Here is an 18,810-nt window from a genome sequence, read left to right on the forward strand (position 1 = left end):
TAGCCATGAGGAGATCCGCCGCCAGCTTCACCAATCATTTTTGCTGCATTTGATCCACGAATTGAGAAATTATCCTATTGCTCGCAGTGTAGTTCCATCCATCCAAGCGCCAATTAAATGCTATGTACAACCTGTTCACTGTCAACCCCTTTGATCGGGTTGAATCCGACCGCGCTGTGTTGAAGTCGGGTCATTGCGGTTGGCCATCTTCATGCCGAGAAGCTTTAGACATCTTCCCCGCGACACTCCGTTCTGTACCGATGACAACGCTCAATCGTTGTCGATCCTGCTTCATGTAAGAGTCAAGGTCTACCATCAATTGACCACGCTGACCTTTTCAAAAATCGTTTCCTCATGGTTCGATCTTTTACACGTGAAGCTCGGCGGCTTGGATGTTCTGCACATGGAAATTAGAACCCTCATGGCTTGTGTGGGCGTCTGCAGGACACCAAACTCACCGTCGTGTACTTGGACAGAGCGCGTGCAACCTCGGTTGTGGTGAATTTCTCAACTTGCTGCGGCGCCCTTCCGATAAAAGTCTTGTGGTCAAGCAGGCGGTCAATCTCGCCGTGGACAGGCTCAAAGAACTTGTCGTTCTTGATGCGCTCGATAAGATCGTTTGAGCCACCCTCCATCTTGACAACGTAGCTGGCCTGGTGGCTAAGGACACGAATCTGCTCGTGAACGTCCTGTCTGCTGTGACCCTTGGCGACCATGGCCATGATGATGTTTTCGGTGGCCATGAAAGGCAGCTCCTGGTTGACGCGGGCCTCGATGACCTTGGGGTAGACGACCATGCCCGAAGAAATGTTGTCCAGCAACAGGCAGCACGCATCGGCAGTCAGGAATGTCTCGGGAAGGGTAATGCGGCGGTTGGCACTGTCATCGAGCGTACGCTCAAACCACTGAGCCGAGTAGGTGTGGAGAGCATTCTGAGGAAGGGTCTGGAGGTGGCGGCCGAGACTGCACATGCGCTCAGAGCGCATCGGGTTCCGCTTGTAGGCCATGGCAGACGATCCAATCTGGTCCTTCTCGAATGGCTCCTCAAGCTCCTTGAACGAGGCCAAGTGACGAATGTCGCCACCAATTCTCTCGCAGGTGGCACCGAAAGATCCCACGACGTTGACAATGTCGGCATCGACCTTGCGGCTGTAAGTCTGGGATGTAATGATGAATGCATCGTTGAAACCGCTCTTCTCAGTAACGAGCTCGTCCAACCTCTCAACCTTGTCGTGGTCGCCGTTGAAGATCTGTAAGAAAGAAGCCTGGGTACCAGTCCTATAAGGCGTGAGCATTTACCCATCTTGAACCGGTTTGCGCGAATCCTTACGTTCCCTTGACACCCCTGAAGCGCATGTCATCGCGCGCCCTCTCGAGATTCTGGAGGTCGATCAGGAGATCTGTATTCCGTTAGATGTTTAGAAACATAGAGTGATGCATAAATGACTTGCCCTGGATCCAAAGGCATGCCCTCTTTCCAACTGTGCAATGTTAGCTTAAGAAACGAAAGACTTCCTTCAAAGCATACCAGTCGTCAATTGTGCCTGCAAAAGGTGTCAGCATGGTCCAGACATTGTCGAATTTGTACATACAGGCTGAAGATGGGTGTAGGCCAGGCAAGGCAGCGATGCATTGGCCTGGGCGAATTCCGTGAGCTTGCGGATAGCACTGGCAATCTTGTGGCAGAGGAGGTCCAGAGCATCGCGGTAGAGGATCAGATCAGCGTTGTCGGTAACGTAGCACGACGTGGCTCCCCTAGATTAGCTGGTCAGCACTTCGCTTGGTGACAACCCGTCAACACATTTCTCTCCCTTCCTTCATATATATGCTCTGATCACCCCATGGACCCTGGACGCGCTCTGGAAACCAATCCAGCGATTTCTCGTGCGCTCCCCTCCCTCTCACAAATGTCCACATGTAAAGTCTAGGAAATTCGTACCAGTGGATAATGCCAGCGGCAGCAGGGGCTGCCAGGCCAAAAGTGTGCACATGCGCCATGACATCGTGTCTCCGGCGCTTCTCCTCCTCGGCCGCAATCGGAAATTCCTCGTCCTTGATGGTGAGGTTTGCGCGCATCTGCTCAATGGCATCGTCCGAAATGTCCAGACCGAGCTCCTTCTCAGACTCGGCGAGCGAGAGCCAGAGTTTGCGCCAGGTGGTAAAGCGAGTCCGAGGCGAGAAGAGCTCCTTCATCGCCTGGCCTGGATTGTGGGGAGAGATATCAGTCTCGCGTCGGTGGGAGGGAAGGTTACGTGATGCGGGAGGGCCATACTCGAGTACCGCGAGTTAAGCCTATCTCCTGTTAGCAGCAGATATGGAGAGCAGTCTCTTAGACGCTTACGGAGTTTGGTATATCTACAAGGCAAGACATGTGTCAGTAGAGCGGTCATGTAGCTCGTGATGGTCGAGCAGTCACAGCGGCAGACTCACGCTGTTTTCGTTGGCCATTTTGGACGAGAGCACGACGAGAGCGTGACACAAAGTAGATAGAGATATCAGGTGGCGAGAATTGGAGCTGTGGAGAAGAAACGAGACCTCGAAGCTGGAGAAAGAGGTGAGTCCCGCGGACAAGAAATGGCTTGGTGGGGTCGCGTAGCAGCGGGCAAAAAAACTCCAGCCGACCTTCTCCGGATCGACACGCGCGAGTCATGGCTCCCGCAGACACCTCCAATTATTGATCCGTGACGGCATGCATCTGCACCCGCACAAGTGGAAAATCTCCGCTGCTTGTGTATCCTTTTGCCCTTCTCGGCCTCATCGCTGTCGTTGATCCAGATGGCCTTGCTTGGGTCTGGATGATGTTCCCACCACTCCTTGGTTCATGTCAGCCTGGACTATCGGTACTGGAGCGTGGAGCCCTAGCAATAACGCGACCCAAGCTGGAAACGTCGACCCTTGATTGCTTTGAGACATCTTCAAAACAAATTCAAAATCAGCGACGAACTCCTGCATTGTTCAGGGATTCCAAAGACATTGCAGAAGAGCTTGCAGAGCTGTTGCATCCACGGCAGCCCTTTGTTCTAGCTTGCCCATTCGCCACCTCCGATGCAAGTCATCTATGTCTACCACTTCGACTTCACCTCGCCAGCATGCGAGTAGATAGACAGACCCTTAATCCACCCATCAGGTCCTCCGCACGCCGTCGGAGACCCTCCTCGCTAAACAACGAACACGAGTGTTGAAAGGGCCGCGCCCCGCATGGCAATACGTAAGGACGGACGAACGGACCTCCTCCACACCCCACGACGGGACGAGACAGCGGACCGGTCCGAGCTCCCAACATCATCAGGTCTCCTCTTCATGAGAGACGCCATTGTTGCTCAATGATAATATTACCAGAGATTAAATCCTACGATGTGTTGATTCGTTTCGCCTCCAACACAAATGCACAACGTACAATCCAGGGCTCCAAAATTTAAATTTAAAAAATCTATAAACCAGAGGCTCGCTAATGCTTACACAAATTCGTCAATTTCACATCCCAAAACTCTCCAAAACCGAAAGCACGCAGTCGCGTCTAAATAAAAGTTCTTCCCTGGAATATACCGGTAGATTGAGTCAAGAGAAATCTCGGGGTCTTTGGCCATGATGAGCCCATTCGAGTGGCTCTAGGCAAGCTTGCTCGTTGCCTCCAGAGTCGAAGAGGTTGTCCAAATGGAACTTGAATTGCAGGTGACCATGCCTTACCAGAGGAAAGGGACTAGCTTGCAAGGAGTCCTCTGCTTGTAGGCAGACCACTGGCTCGCGTACTACAACGAAGTCAGCTTTGAATCAAGACCGGGAGAATACAGACTTACCCTCTTGGTGCAGTACTCATCAAGCGCGGGGATAGCACGGCTCGCGAAATCCCAAAGAAAGAAGCTTCCAACAACGACAGACCAAATCATTCCCGACCCAGCCATGGCGCAAGCCGCACGCCAAAGAGAGTAGCCGCTGTAGTTGGGATGGCGGACTAGAGCAAAGAGGCCGCCAGTAAACGCCTTGCCCTTGTTCCGCGGGTCAGCCTTGAAGGCCTTGCGGTGAATTTCACACTGCCACTCGCCGCCGATGCCGAGGACGAAGAAGGTCAGACCAGCCAGCAGGCGTGGGTTCGATAGCGTCTCGCCGCCGGGACCAGAAGCGGCCGAGGTGGCCGCGCACAGGAAGAGAAGGTTGTTGGTCGTGTTCCAGAAGATGTTGAAGAAGCCGACGCCCAGGGCCCCTGTCACCGTCCACGCTTCTTGAGATACGCTCAGTACGAACCACCAATGCTTGATGGCCGTCACAGTGATCATGGCCAGCATCGTGAGTCGGTAAGCCGAAAGTTCGAGCGCGTCGATGGCGCCGACGCCGCTGGAGAGCGCTGGACCGTCCGGGATGACTTCTCCTCCAAGCAGTTTGATGAGCCCGGCTCCAAAGCCATTGGCGAGAATGGCGAATTGAAGGACGCAATCAAAAGTCCGAAGGCCAAGGAAAAGTGCTGTATTGAACGGGGAAGAGGACTTGAAGCCGCGAGGCACGAAATCCTTGGAGCTCAGCTCAGTCTTCTCGTTGGTCTTGGAGTCGGCCATTTTTGGCAGTTTCTGGATGCTTGGGGAAGTGATGAGAAAGCTTGTTTGCCTTGGCGGGGGCGTGAAAGGCTGAAATGAGGCGCGAAATGCTGATGGGAATGTAGGAAGGATTGATGTTTGGACTGATGGTGGTTTGACTGACCTCCTGGCAGCATTGTCTCTTCAGTATTTTATACCACGATTTTCGCGCACACCAGCCAGCTATTTCTTCCGCTCCCTTCCACGTCCAGGTATTGCGGTTGACCTACGCTGCAAGAGATGAGGCCGAAGGTTCATCGGGGAGCGAGCACAGCGGTCTCTCATGTCGTCACTGGCGTCAGACAATGCCCCACAGACGACGTGCGAAACAGTACCATCCTTCAATCTCTCGTCGAATCTGAGGCAAAGACTCCCACCCATTGCATTGCGCAGGGGCCCGCTTGCGCGAGCCAGCGAGTTCCGTCTGACTTCAGCAAGCAGTCAAGGTGGACTTTGGGGGCCACGCGCGGACGGTGGACCCGCGATCCCAGGGCTCTTGTTGTGCCAGGCACGCTCGAGACCTCTTCCAAAAATTTGAGGTACCTGGTTTGTGCTGTGCTGCATTCCCTTTCCTTTACAATCCTGTCCAAATCAAAGTGCTTTGTGTCGTTCAGCATGTCTCACTTATCTCTAATGAATCCCTTATGGGAGCACGACCTCTGGATTCTACTCGAAAGTATGATGCATTCTCAAGATTCGACATCATCACCGAAGCGCTTCGGAGCGCTGGTCGGGTGCGGTACCCCGAGCTCCGAAAGAAAAGCTCCCTGAGGCAGCTGGATGAGGCGCTAGACTCTCCGAATCCGAAGTGGATGGGGACCGGAGGACTTGGAAGTTGCATGAGTGGCTGCCGAAAGCTGTCGGCATTGTTTCATGTTGTTTTGACAGGTTTGTGGTACTTGCCTTGATTGTCGACATGCGGTTTCTCACGTAATTGCGGAAAAGGAATGGAATTGCGGAGGATGGGCACGCTTGCATGATGGGGCCCTTGGTATTCTGAGATTCTTACATTATCGTCAAGTGGGGCTGTACGTCAAATTGTATCTCTCGATAATTAGAAATGAGCAAACAGTAATGTATTGAAGGGGACGACGCTGATGTAAGTTATTTCTCATCAGTACTTATGGTTAGGTTTTGTTAATGAATTTAGCCATAATGCACTCACTAAGGCAAAAGTACTCCGTCCATGCTGTCCGGATTGAAACATGTCAAACGCAGAAAAGAGTTGATGTAAATGTCGGACAAGACGGAAGTGTTGGTGGTGAATGACAGTACCCTAATTGCCTAAACCAGCCTAGCGCGAAATCTGTCGCGTTAGGTTGTTTCCTCGACCCCACGCGCGTCGCCGCAACCTCTGCCCTCTTCCACTCGCTGCGCGTAACCATCACCGCTACGTACTCCGAGCTGCCTGCTTGTCCGAAATCTCTGCTTACTACGGCTGTGAGACGCGCCCGTCAGCAGACATGCACTGCCAACGCTCCACCCATCGTTCTTCGGCGCGCTGCCCGACCTCTACCAACCTCCCTCCCTTTCAGCAACGGCGAACGGGCCTGGCCTTGGAAATGTTTACCGCTCAGAACATGGCGGACTGAGACAGCACACGCGGATGTACTTGCGGCCTGCGAGTCTCAGTCTCCTCTCACGTTCTCTACGCTGAGAATCCTTTGATCCTGCAACTTCATGTCGGGGTTCCGACGGCGGTGCTTCCGTTGGCCGTGTGCTTCAAAGGCGGCGACCAGAGTCGTTTGCACGGCTGATGCCTGGCTGAGCAAGCAGTATGCTGTCTCTTCTGCCGTTGTTTGAATATCGGTGGGTTTGGCCAATGCCCGTCCACTACTAGTGGGAACAGCGCGGGGGTTCCAACGGTCTGAAGCAATGCAGTGTTAGTCCGGATCATGAAGCAACTTTGGCATATCTCTGGAAGCAATCAGTCTACGACACTTGACCATGTCACTCGGAACTTTCAAAAGATTTCAGACACCCCGCGCGTCCACACCGGCTTGGTCGGTTGCGGAGACATCGCCAACCTGGAACGGAGCCCGATGACCACTAAGCACCCAACATCGAGGCCTGCCTACCTGCAACATTTGACTCTCGATTTTCGGAATTCCTTTTGAGCCATTGTCAATGACCCGATGGGGCTCTCTTTTTGGACGCTCAAGGTGTATTTCAAAAGAAGGAAATCCGACACCACGAAATATTCTGACTAGACTGGGAGCATCCATACGCTTCAACAGGCAATTAATAGGGAGAATTCGAATTCATGCATGTCAGAAAATACGTTCTTCACGCACCAAGTCGGAGCTCACGACACAATGGTCAAAACGAAACTTTCACCTGTCGAGTACAACGCTGCCCCCACGTGGCACAACCAGGCTACACTGCAAAGACTGTGATGATGAGGATCCATCTGGATTTGCGGTATCTGCTACCCAAAAATACGCCCGCCACGAGAGCCAGAATCCGGTAACGACATTGTGGGGCTATGTTGCCAAAGCGGCTGCCGCTAACCCAACTCCCACCACCCCTACATGGAGCTCAACGCCACAACCTTTCCGTCCTGCAGGATCGGAGTGTACCAGCCAATGGTCATCCTAGAATAAGGTCAGCACAGAAAAAAAATGTACTACTGTGGATGAACAGCACGTACTGCGACCTCTTAGTATCGGCGAACTTTTCATGGTCTGGCCCCGCGTTTTGCCTGAAGAATGGATCTTGCTTCATCTTGACGAAGCAGTCAATGTCTGGGAAGACAATCTGGATGCAGACGTCATAGTCGGCAACATTTGCAAACTGCGGATCGTACAACTTTCCCATCAGGGGCCGAGTCTTGCTAGTGTTGTGCGTCTAAGCCAATCAGCCTTCCGACATCTTTGCCAGGCACTGCGGTGAGACGAGGCGGCTGGCGACATACCATTGACCAGGACAAGAAGCCATATTTCTCCATCAAGCCGCGAACAAGGGGAGCATGGGTGTTGACCATGTGGTTCCTGTACTCGTCCTCAGAAATGCCCTCCTTCTTGTAGCCCAGGATGCTAAGGCAAAGTAATTGTGATTCGTGTTCCATTTTTCTCAAGGATGTAAGAACGAAGTGCAATGCTGATCATAGACCAGGAACCCAAGCCGCTATATATCAGTAACCAGACCTTGTTGCTGTAAATATAGCATTCGCGCGCATGAGAGCTAAGACTGCCACGAGATGGCCCAAGACGGAGCTCTTCGAGGCGATAACTTCTGGAATCCACTCGGGTACGGGGACCGAACTTCATGGCCTGCATTCCCAGATGCCGCCACGGCTAAGTTTCCGGCACGTCCCAGGAGACCACGCGCCGCCCCCAAGCCGCTACGCTATGCGGATGGCTCGTGCGCAGGAGCGTCGTCCGACGTACCTGACACTTGGGGCTATGCTACGCAGAGCGTTTTCTCAAACCGAGCAATCTAATCAATCAGTTTCCGGATCAGACAGGCAGGCCCTCGGATTGTATGCGAGCCACTGGTCTCAAGGTGCAACCTCAATCCCTTGAAGCTGGAGTCTCAGTTCACAAGGTCCCAAAATAACATCGACTTGGGCGTTGATTATTCGTCCTCAACCACAACGGTCACACCTTACCGCGGCAAGTGCTCACTATTGAGCACGTAACATGGCTGCATTAGGCAACTTGGCCAGGAAGAATACCGTGGGCCGAGGGACGAGAACCTCTTGGTGCTCTGAATAAGCGGGCAAAAACCGGTGTACGTCCAGAAGTCTGGGACCGGGTTTCAAGGGTCTATCTGCCGTACCGCAGACCTTTCGTCACTTTGCAAGCCAGGCCGATCAAGCCTTGCCCAGCCACTGACAGCGAGGAGTCTTGGGTTACCTATTGCGGAAAGTCCTGGAACGGTATCATCTCATCGTCCAAGACTGGCCGGACCATTCTCAAGTTTGACGCGCTTTACCAAGGTCAACATCAATTGCCCACAGGCCCGCCAACCAAGGCAGCAATAGTGACGACATGGCTCTCGCATGTATCCCTAAAAATGCGCCTGCCTTTTGCTCCATGCGGACCTTGATGGTCGGTTTGCGGATCCTCTCAACGGCACCATGGAGGATATCCATAGTGGCACCTCTGTAGGTTTGCGCAGTATGCCTCTCATGCTGTGCAACGGCCCTTCAGGTGTGCTTCAAACACGTTTTCATCGCGTTCGCTAAGCGCGACGGTTTCCGCCCTTCTCGCTTATGCATCGTCCGTCAACTTTGGTCCTCCGGAGACTATAGCCGACATGCAATGTCTCTCGGCGATGCTTTCTCGACCAGATTGACGTTTCTTTTCATCCCTTCTGACAGGAGTTTAGTTCGCTTCCCGCCTAATCGTGTCATCACATGAGGCTTCTCTGGTAGACGCTGTGGCGGATCCTGCGTAAGCCCCCCGGGGACCGAAGGCACGCTTACAGGGGTCCACGCAGCGCGAACATAGAGACCTATGTTATGCAGTCTTGACAGTGCTTTGCGAACAGCCAGAGCGAACGTCAAACGATATAAGTGTCGCGGCAGGTACTCGGAAAATTCTCCATCATCCAGATCATTAACTCCTCGACTTCAATCAACTCTCTTGAGCATCTCGAATTGATTGAGCGTCTTGACTATTCTACTCTTCTTTCAATTGTCTTTCTCAACTAGACTTTCCAAAGACTCCCCGCATTTAGACCACAATGGACAACACCATGCAGATCCTTGTGTTCGGTGACCTCGCGGTCCCCTACGACTCTGGCCTGAAGCGCCTACTTTCAAAGAGAGACAACCCAACGTTGACCTCTTTCATCAACGAAGTGTGCACTGCCTTGAAGATCGAGACTTCCGCACTCCCAGCCAGTCAGAGAACGGCCTTTTCGCGCTTCTCGACACTACAGGAGCTCCATTTTGCTCACCAACAATCGAAAAATGGCAATTGTGCCATCGACTCTGCACTTGTTTGTACATACCAAGTTGCATCTTTCATTGCGTAAGTGTCTTGCTATCCACTCCTTCCTTCTCTCTTTCGCTAACTGACTTGCTGCAGACACTACAGTGAGAAGAAGCGTCCCTACCCTACCAAAGCCAACACCTATGCTTTGGGGAGCTGCATTGGAGGCCTTGCAGCTGCAGCAATCAGCTGCAGCAAGAGCGTATCTGACCTCAGTTCTACTGCCATTGAGGCGATCAAGATTGCATTCCGGCTTGGTCTTGCTGTCATGGAAATGAAGAGTCGTCTCACTCCTGACCTCGAGAAGACATCCTCTTGGTCTATGGTCGTTGGAACCACCGAAGAGAAGGCTTCTGAGCTTGTGAGGGACTTCTCCGACAAGTCTGGTCTTCCGGTGACTTCTCGTCCCTACATCAGCTCGGTTGGCCATGGAAGTGTCACCGTGACTGGACCACCAAGCAGTCTCCAGGAATTCTTCTCTCAAAACTCCCAGCTCAAACCGGCCGCAACGCCGATCAACGGCCCCTTCCACGCAAGCCATCTCTATTCTGCCAAGGACATCGAGAACCTCTTGGATCTGTCTTCTGATGTTTTCGAGTCAGTTCCAACGATCCCATTGATTTCTAACGAAACCGGAGCTCCATTTGAGCAAGAAACTTATGGAAGCTTGCTCCGTGCCATTTTGTCCGAGTCCCTGCTCAAGCAGTTGAGATGGGACCGGATGCTTGAAGGTGTCTCCCGATCTGTCGCAGCGTCCATATTTTCCGGATGCTCCGTGGTTCCTTTCGCCGCAAGTGGAATCCAGGGTCTTGTTTCAGCCCTGAAGCGTTCTGGCCTCAGCGAGGTCAACGTGGATAACCCAGCAGTCGTTCCCGAGTCCGAAGCCAAGAGACCTCGCGAGCAGTCCAAGATTGCTATCATCGGCTTTTCAGGCCGCTTCCCAGAGTCCGAGTGCAACCAAGCTTTTTGGGAACTTCTGATGGCCGGTCTTGATGTACACAAGGAGATCCCCAAGGATCGCTTCGACCCCAAGCTTTACTTCGACCCGACTGGAAAGAAAAAGAACACCAGCGGCGTCATGAACGGCTGTTTCATCCCTCATCCGGGTTGGTTTGACGCCCGTTTCTTCAACATGTCTCCACGTGAGGCATCTCAAGCCGACCCCGCTCAACGATTGGTCATCATGACCGCCTATGAAGCTATCGAAATGGCGGGCATCACTCCAAATGGCTCTCCTTCGACCCAGAAAGACAGAGTTGGTGTATTTTATGGAGTGGTAAGTCCAGAACCGCCTGTGCCCTTCGAAAGATATCCGACTAATTCCCACAGACGAGTGATGACTACAGAGAGGTGAACAGTGGGCAGTGCATTGACACCTACTTCATCCCTGGCGGAAATCGCGCGTTCATTCCTGGTCGCATCAACTATAACTTTGGCTTCAGCGGTCCCAGTTTTAGTGTGGACACTGCCTGTTCCTCCAGTCTCGCAGCAATCCACTTGGCATGCAATGCTCTGTGGCGAGGGGAATGTGATACGACCATAGCCGGCGGAACAAACGTTATCACCAATCCGGACAATTTTGCCGGGCTCGACCGTGGCCATTTCCTCTCCCGCACCGGCAACTGCAACACGTTCGACGATGGTGCGGACGGATACTGCCGAGCAGACGCTGTCGGTACCGTCATTCTGAAACGCCTCGACGATGCCCTGGCGGACGGCGACCCAGTGTTCGCAACGATCCTTGGTGCCTGTACGAACCACTCTGCAGAATCCGTCTCGATCACCAGACCGCATTCGGGTGCCCAGGAAGCGGTGTTTCGCAAAATTCTCAACACTGCAGGTGCTGATCCTTCCAGCGTCAGCTATGTCGAAATGCACGGGACAGGGACGCAACATGGCGATGCTGTCGAGATGACTTCGGTTCTCAACGTCTTTTCGCCTCGGTCTGATCCTCTGTACCTGGGCTCAGCCAAGTCCAACATTGGACATGCCGAGTCGGCTTCTGGCGTTGCTTCGCTCATCAAAGTCTTGCTGATGATGGAGAACAGCGCTATTCCTCCGCACTGTGGCATCAAGACCAAGATCAATCACAACTTCCCGACTGATCTGGAACAGCGCGGCATTCGCATCGCGATGAAGGCGACGGACTGGAAGAGACCCGCGGCTCTTCCCCGCAGGGCCTTTGTCAACAACTTCTCTGCGGCCGGAGGAAACTCCTCCGTCCTGGTTGAAGATGCCCCCGTTTTGGTCCCGAAGTCGATTCAAGATGCTCGCTCTCAACACCTGGTGGCTGTTTCTGCTAGAACGCCGGGCTCGCTGAAGAACAACATTCAGACCTTGGCTCAGTTCATCGCGCAGAATCCGTCCGTGTCTCTGCCCTCTCTGTCCTACACTACCACAGCTCGTCGCATTCACCACAACTTCCGCGTTATGGTGTCTGGATCAGACCTGAGCGCTGTCCAGAATGCATTGCTAGCTGCAGGAAGCAGAGACAAGTACACCGCTGTCGCCCCTGGCGTGCGTTCCATCTTTGCCTTTACGGGCCAAGGCTCCCAGTACCTCGGAATGGGAAAACAGCTTTTGTGTTTGCCCCAGTTCCGTGCGGACATCGAGAGGTTCGACGGGATCATCAAGAGCTACGGATTCCAAGAGATCATGCCAATCGTCGATGGAACCTGTACGGAGGATCTCGCTACTCTGCCTCCTTCGACCATTCAGTTGGCGATGGCGTGTCTCGAAATGGCTCTTGGCAAGTTCATGAAAACCCTAGGAGCTGTGCCCCAAGCAGTCATCGGCCATTCACTTGGCGAATATGCTGCGCTCAACCTGGCTGGCGTCTTGTCAGACTCGGACACCATATACCTGGTTGGCAAGAGGGCGCAGCTTCTCGAGAAGCATTGCACTGTCGGAAGTCATTCCATGCTTTCGGTCGACTCCTCTGTCCAGGGCCTGTCTCAGTACCTCGCTTCGCACAAGACTCTGGAGGTTGCTTGTATCAACGGACCGAGTGCTACGGTGCTCAGCGGGCCGGCGGCCGACATCAACACTGCTGAAGCAGAGTTGAAGACAAAGTCGATGAAGACTATCAAGCTCAATGTTCAATTTGCGTTCCACTCGGCACAGGTACAACCCATGCTTGATGCCTATGAGGAGATTGCTCGTTACGTGCAGTTCAAGGATCCCAGCATTCCCCTGGTTTCCCCCCTTCTTGGAAAAGTCATCACCAAGGCAGAGGAATTCGGTTCTCCTGCACGCTACCTCAGTCGTCACTGCAGGGAGACAGTCAGCTTTGAAGAGGCTCTGCGCATCACGCCCTCTGAAAAGGCAGTATGGGTTGAGATTGGTCCTCACACTGTTTGCTCTGGCATGATCAAGGCTACCCTTGGCACTCAAACCACCACTCTCGCAACGCTCCGCCGCGGCGAAGATGCCTGGAAGACTCTGACTGCTGCTCTCACGGGCCTGTACGAGCGTGGTCTTGACATTGACTGGAACGAGTATCACCGTTGCTTCCGCAACGGCTTGACTGTGCTGAGGCTGCCTTCTTACAACTGGGACCTCAAGAACTACTGGATCGATTACGTCCACGACTGGTGCCTGACGAAGGGCGATGCGCCAGTGCAGGCTCTCCCAGCTCCGCCGGAGCCGACTCCAGCCCCTGCTCCCATTCTCTCTTCGTCGGTTCACAGGGTCCTCGAGGAAAAGTTTTCGAAGCACGAAGCAACTGTCTTGGCCGAATCGGACATCGCTCACCCCGACCTCCAGAGGCTGCTGCATGCCCACAAGGTCATTGGAATCGCCATCTGCACCTCGTCGGCTTGGGCAGATGTTGCTTTGACTCTTGCGGAGTATATGCTTGAAAAGTCGCCTGTCGCGGACAAGGAGCAGCTCGGTGCTGCGGTGACCGACATGGCTGTCGAGAGGCCACTGATCGCGAACGGGCAGCCCTCGCAGCTTATCCGGATGACTGCAACTGCCAACTGGTCTGACAAGACCATGGCTGTCAAGATTTACAGCGTCAACGCAGAAGGCCGCAGGACAATCGACCACGCCAAGTGCACTGTTAGGCTCAGCAACAAGCAGTCTTGGCTCAACGAGTGGAAACGCATCGCGCACTTGATCCAAGGCCGTATTACCGACATGCGCCAGGGCTTGACAAATGGCTCAGACAGCGCTCACCTCATCAAGAGCGGCATGTTCTACAAACTCTTTGGTGCCGTTGTCGAGTATGATAACTTCTTCAAGGGACATCAAGAAGCGATCATGCGCAGCGACGACCACGAGAGTACTGGTCGTGTCAGGTTCCAAGCAGTCGGTCCCGATGCCGGCAAGTGGACGGTCAGCCCGTACTGGATCGACAGCATCGGCCAGATTACTGGGTTCACCATGAACGCAAACGAGGCCACGGATTCGAAGCAATTCGTCTACCTCAATCACAGTTGGGATAACTTGCGCATCGCGGTTCCGTTCGACGCCAGCAAAGAGTACCACACCTACGTCAAGATGCAGCCAAAGAACGACAAAGAATATTCTGGCGACGTCTTCGTCCTCCACGAAGGTGTCATCGTCGCCGTGTACGAGGGTGTCACATTCATCAAGGTTCCCCGTCGTGCCATGGAAATGGCCTTGTCCCAAGCTACAGGCGGCGCAGTCAAGGCTTCTGCCCCTGCCCCCAAGATCGCTCCTGTCACCAAGGCCAACCTGGCTGCGAAGGCAGCCGAGTCGAAGCCAAAGAAGGCCTCAGCTTCCCGCAGAGCCGCGCCGCCGAAGACATCAGGAGCTTCTGCTGCGTCTCAGAAGGCCCTCGCAATCCTATCGGAAGAGATTGGCGTCCCCGTCCCTGAACTGGACCTCGAGGAAGAGCTCGCAGCGTACGGCATCGATTCGCTCCTCGCCCTGAACGTTGCTAGCAAATTCCGCGAGGACCTGGAGATTGACATTGACTCGTCTGTCATCATTGAGGCCGCCTCAATCAAAGACTTGTTCTCCAAGCTGAACCTTGGAAAGCAGGAGCAACAAGCACAAGCAAAGGACCCTTCTCCTTACACGTCCGACTCCTCCTTTAGCGATGCGGACGACGAGTCAGACTTGGCCTCTGTATCTTCCAAGACTTCAGTCAGCGAAACCGAGAGCCCGGTGAGCACCGACTGCAAGAACTCTCCTGCTCTGATGGAAATTGTGACCAAGCTACTTGCCGAAGAGATTGGTGTCTCCGTCTCGGAGCTCACAGACGATGAGGAGCTTTCAAACCTTGGTCTCGACTCCCTCATGTCACTTACAATCACCAGTCGCATCCGTGAGGAGTTGCAAATCGATGTTGACTCGGACTTTTTGATGACCAACACCACGCTTGGGTCCATTAGGGCGAAGCTTGCGCCCAAAAGCTCAGAGCCGGCGTTCACAGAGCAGCCTTTCCCGCCTGCGACTTCAGTCCTACTCCAAGGGCGCCCAAGCACCGCTACCAAAACCCTTTTTCTCTTCCCCGACGGCAGCGGCAGCGCAACCTCCTACATGTCTCTCCCCCAGCTCGACGCCAGCATCGCCGTCTACGGCCTCAACTGCCCGTTCCTCAAGCGCCCAGAGGATATGAATTGCACGCTGCGCGAGCTCACCAACCCGTACCTGGCTGAGATCCGTCGGCGGCAACCACACGGCCCCTACTTCCTCGGCGGGTGGTCCGCAGGCGGCATCTGCGCCTACGACGCGGCGCAGCGGCTGCTTGCGGACGGCGAGAAGGTCGAGCGGCTGCTGCTCCTCGACTCGCCGAACCCGATCGGTCTGCAGAAGCTGCCGGAACGGCTGTACGACTTCTTCGACAGCGTCGACCTGTTCAGCACTGGTGGCCAGAAGGCGCCCGCGTGGCTGCTGCCGCACTTCCTCGCCTTCATCGACGTCCTTGACACGTACGATCCCGTCCCGTTTGCCGACGCCGCGCAGGCGCCTGACACGCGCATCGTGTGGGCGCTCGACGGTGTCTGCGGCGACGGCGACGGTCGCATCTCCATGCCTGACCCGCGCGACGACGATCCCCGCGAGATGAAGTGGCTGCTCAATGACCGCACTGAGCACGGCCCCAACGGCTGGGACCAGCTCGTTCCCAAGAGCAAGATTGCTATCGAGCTTTTGGAGGGCGCGAACCATTTCTCCATGATGCATGGCAAGCCGGTCAAGGACCTGGGCGCTTTCATCAAAAACGCCATGGCTTAGGTGGACATTGAAGTTTTCTATGATTATTGCATTGTCTCTTTCCGTTGGTTGGAAAGTTTGGAGCGCTTTTCGTTTTCTTTTCACCGATCTTTTACGAATACTCACTTTCGCTCTCGCTCGGATGATTGGCTTGGAGTTGGTGGAACTTTTCTTTTTCTAGAATCTTGGTAGACTGTATGACTTCCCATTTTTGTACTTAGTTCTTTCGTACACAAATTCAGAGATGCTCAACTCAAGCCGTTCAAGTTGTGCAAACACGGGAGATCAGTACGTGATGTGGTCCTCATGCTAGCCATTCTGATCGACAGGTGCGGGCTAAATACATGAAAAGGGTGGAAAGAAGTTCTGTCGCAAAGTAAACGCTTTCCAGAAATGATTTCCCCCGCTCCCAAGGCCAGCAATTTCCACTTCCGCGTCGTGGTTGGACATTCAACCTGGACTCTTGTGATGGAATCTACCCCGGAGAGACCAATCGGCAATGGCTATCTAGTTGGACGAGAGACACGCCGAACAAACATGACTGGGCCACACATGCTCAGATAAGTCATATTATTGGTTGGTTATAGTATAAGAGACAGACAGAATACTCCACACCAAAAGCCGCCACCCCCCAGCGTCCAAAGTCGTCCAACCGTGAACGACGTAGCCCGTAACCGTAGTCAAACAAATCGAGCCGCAAAGAGACAAGAGAAAGAGGAAAAGAAGAGGACCGGGGGAAAAATCCCAACTCCACCTACACCCCCCAAAACCCCACCGCACGCCACGTACGCACACTTACACGGCCTTCTCAGACGCCAAATACTGCGTCTTGAGATCCCTGCCCGACGTGCTGACGCTGAGCTGGCGGCCGTAGTCGTCGACGACGGAGCTATCGACCTCCTCGTCGAAGACGTCGACCTCGGTCGACTCGAACTTGCGCGCGCTGACGCCGCGCTCGAAGAGCAGGTCGAGCTCGGCGAAGGAGCGGCCGCGCGGCTCCGGCACGCGGAAGTAGGTGTAGATGATGCAGCAGAAGGCGATGCCGGCCCAGAAGAAGCCGGTGAAGTTGCTCCAGTCCCACTCGTCGGCTGTTGAGAAGAGAGTTAGCATGTTTGTTCCGAGTTTGAAGATTCGAGGGGAGGGAGAACTTACGGTTCAACATGTACGGCGACAGCACACCGCAGATGATGCCGACGACGTTGTACAGGTTGCGGCCCAGCACGACCGTTTTGATCTGCAGCCGGCGCGTCGACAGCTCGCCGACGAGCGAGTAGCACACGGTGCCGACGGTCAGTTGGTACACCATGGCCCAGCAGATCATCATGCTCCCCGTGGCCATCGACGCCGACTTCTTGTGGGCATCTGGAACCAATCCCAGGAAGCCCATGATCAGAAGCATCGAACACAGGCCGCACAGTCCGTACAGATACAGGCTGCGGCGTCCGATGCCCCAGCTCATGAGGAACCACGCGCCTACGGTGCCGACCATGTTGATGGCATACTGGCCCATGGTGAAATCAAATGCGGACGAGGATGAGAGGCCGGCTTGCTCGAGGAAATACGTCGAGTAGTTGGAGAAGGAGTTTCCAGACAAGTTCTGCATCGCCCAGCACATGCAGACGATTTCGGTTCGACGAAGATCACAGCCCTTGAAGCAGTCCAGGTAACTTGCGCCTTTGGTGATTCGGTCTTCAAGCGCCGTCGTGTGAACCATCATGGAAATGGTTTCGTCGGGATCAAAGTTTTTGTTTTTCTTGGAACTCGTCAACCGCAGTAAGCTCTTTTTGGCGTCTTCCGTGCGACCTTTGCGGACTAGCCACCAGGGTGATTCGGGTGCAAAGGCTATGCCTATGAACAAGGGAACGGGCCACATCCATTGCAGGGCGTACGGGATGCGGTAAGACCACTGGTCATCGCGGTGAAGATTCGCTTTAATTACGCTCACACCGATGAGCTGGTTTGGGTTAGTTGCTGCGTCACGAAATGGTTGGATGACCGACCTGTCCCAATCCCCAGCAAAAGTTGACATAAGTGGTCAAGTAACCACGCATGGCAACGGGACTGACTTCGGACGCGTAGGTAATAGTCAACGTTTGGAAGACACCCCAGGGACTGTGATCACCGCATCAGTCAGCACACACAAATTAAGCGAGACAGATCGAAAAAGGAAGAGACAAAATGGGGACGTACATGCCAGCCAGAACCTCGGCGACCTGGAGTTCGACAACGCTCGGGGCGGTGTAGAAGACGGCGATGAGGCCTGTCAGAAGAGCTAGGCAGGCCATGACGGTGTACCGATATCCGAATCTTTCAGACACCCATCCGTTGACCATGAGACCTATGATTTCGCCGCAGTAGGCTCCGTTAGAGAGACCCGACTGCCACCGCGCAGGGATTTGATAAGAGCCATCTTTTGCCAGCTCGCCGTATTTCCTGTTAAAAGCGTCGACGGCGTAAAAACTGCCCAGCAAACAGATTTGGTAGCCTTCCATGACAATACAGGTACTGATCAGGACACTCCAGCCAATGGCCTTGGGGTAGAGCCGAATGCCTTCGAGAAGGGTCATGCTTTGCTCCTTTTCGGTTGCGGCCTTGGCGTTATGCTTAACGGCCTCCATCCTCTTGGAGTGCTCGAGCCGATCCTCGTGCGTAAAGTGTATAGGCCCATGGTGGGCGGTAATGTCGCTGTCTGCCGAGTGGGGCGCCATTTTGCCAGGCTCGTCTGCCAAAGTTATGGCACTTCAAGTGGAGGTTGGGAATGAAGGTGCGTTGAGAGGTGGTGTTGGACAGGCGGGCAAAGGTAGGGCAGGGGCCGATCTTGTCCCCACTTATATACTTTTTTCTTCAGTTTTTCCGACGCGTGCGGGGCCCCACGGGGAGAATTGGCCGTTTGATGTACTTGAAGATCCACTGGACCCGCTGTTGTACCTTGGCCGTGGTTTTGAGAGATGTGCGTGGTCTAGAATCTTCGTGAGCGGCTCGCTTGGCCCAGGTATATACTATTCAGCTCGGCTGGCCCTATGGCACGATATATACCTCGCGATAAGGGAGCGGAAGGCTAAGCAGTAGTCACGGTACAAATCGCAGGAATCAAAAAGACTGTACCTCATCCACGA

At 54.1% G+C, this 18,810-nt stretch overlaps 5 protein-coding genes across 5 annotated transcripts; 1 reads left to right on the forward strand and 4 right to left on the reverse strand.

Annotated features, from left to right (window-relative positions):
- Positions 1-54: 54 nt before the first annotated feature.
- J3D65DRAFT_639664 (adenylosuccinate lyase) lies at positions 55-2,651 on the reverse strand. The gene is made up of 11 exons (XM_066801734.1): positions 2,431-2,651; positions 2,342-2,355; positions 2,273-2,292; positions 1,940-2,201; positions 1,593-1,755; positions 1,529-1,544; positions 1,452-1,481; positions 1,331-1,400; positions 459-1,278; positions 334-397; positions 55-286 (listed from the first exon to the last, which is right to left on the reverse strand). The coding sequence occupies exons 1-10, from the start codon at positions 2,446-2,448 to the stop codon at positions 368-370; spliced, it is 1,443 nt and encodes a 480-aa protein (XP_066650889.1). The 5' UTR covers positions 2,449-2,651; the 3' UTR covers positions 55-286; positions 334-367.
- Positions 2,652-3,399: 748 nt separating this feature from the next.
- Positions 3,400-4,691, reverse strand: J3D65DRAFT_639669 (ERG4/ERG24 ergosterol biosynthesis-like protein). The gene is made up of 2 exons (XM_066801735.1): positions 3,798-4,691; positions 3,400-3,749 (listed from the first exon to the last, which is right to left on the reverse strand). The coding sequence occupies exons 1-2, from the start codon at positions 4,548-4,550 to the stop codon at positions 3,684-3,686; spliced, it is 819 nt and encodes a 272-aa protein (XP_066650890.1). The 5' UTR covers positions 4,551-4,691; the 3' UTR covers positions 3,400-3,683.
- Positions 4,692-6,964: 2,273 nt separating this feature from the next.
- On the reverse strand, positions 6,965-7,673 carry J3D65DRAFT_639675 (EthD domain-containing protein). Its single transcript, XM_066801736.1, has 3 exons — positions 7,483-7,673; positions 7,219-7,415; positions 6,965-7,162 (listed from the first exon to the last, which is right to left on the reverse strand). Exons 1-3 carry the CDS (start codon positions 7,633-7,635, stop codon positions 7,096-7,098), a joined length of 417 nt encoding a protein of 138 aa, XP_066650891.1. The 5' UTR covers positions 7,636-7,673; the 3' UTR covers positions 6,965-7,095.
- A 1,288-nt stretch (positions 7,674-8,961) lies between these two features.
- Positions 8,962-15,951, forward strand: J3D65DRAFT_138231 (polyketide synthase module). Its single transcript, XM_066793962.1, has 3 exons — positions 8,962-9,547; positions 9,605-10,784; positions 10,838-15,951. The coding sequence occupies exons 1-3, from the start codon at positions 9,258-9,260 to the stop codon at positions 15,713-15,715; spliced, it is 6,348 nt and encodes a 2,115-aa protein (XP_066650892.1). The 5' UTR covers positions 8,962-9,257; the 3' UTR covers positions 15,716-15,951.
- A 538-nt stretch (positions 15,952-16,489) lies between these two features.
- J3D65DRAFT_671750 (uncharacterized protein) lies at positions 16,490-18,402 on the reverse strand (the record flags this gene model as incomplete). The annotated part of the gene is made up of 4 exons (XM_066803419.1): positions 16,490-16,782; positions 16,847-17,648; positions 17,695-17,806; positions 17,885-18,402. The coding sequence occupies 4 exons, from the start codon at positions 18,400-18,402 to the stop codon at positions 16,490-16,492; spliced, it is 1,725 nt and encodes a 574-aa protein (XP_066650893.1).
- Between the last annotated feature and the right edge of the window lie 408 nt (positions 18,403-18,810).

This window comes from Phyllosticta citribraziliensis (assembly GCF_038025025.1).
Source record: "Phyllosticta citribraziliensis strain CPC 17464 chromosome Unknown J3D65scaffold_13, whole genome shotgun sequence".
Taxonomy (NCBI): domain Eukaryota; kingdom Fungi; phylum Ascomycota; class Dothideomycetes; order Botryosphaeriales; family Phyllostictaceae; genus Phyllosticta; species Phyllosticta citribraziliensis.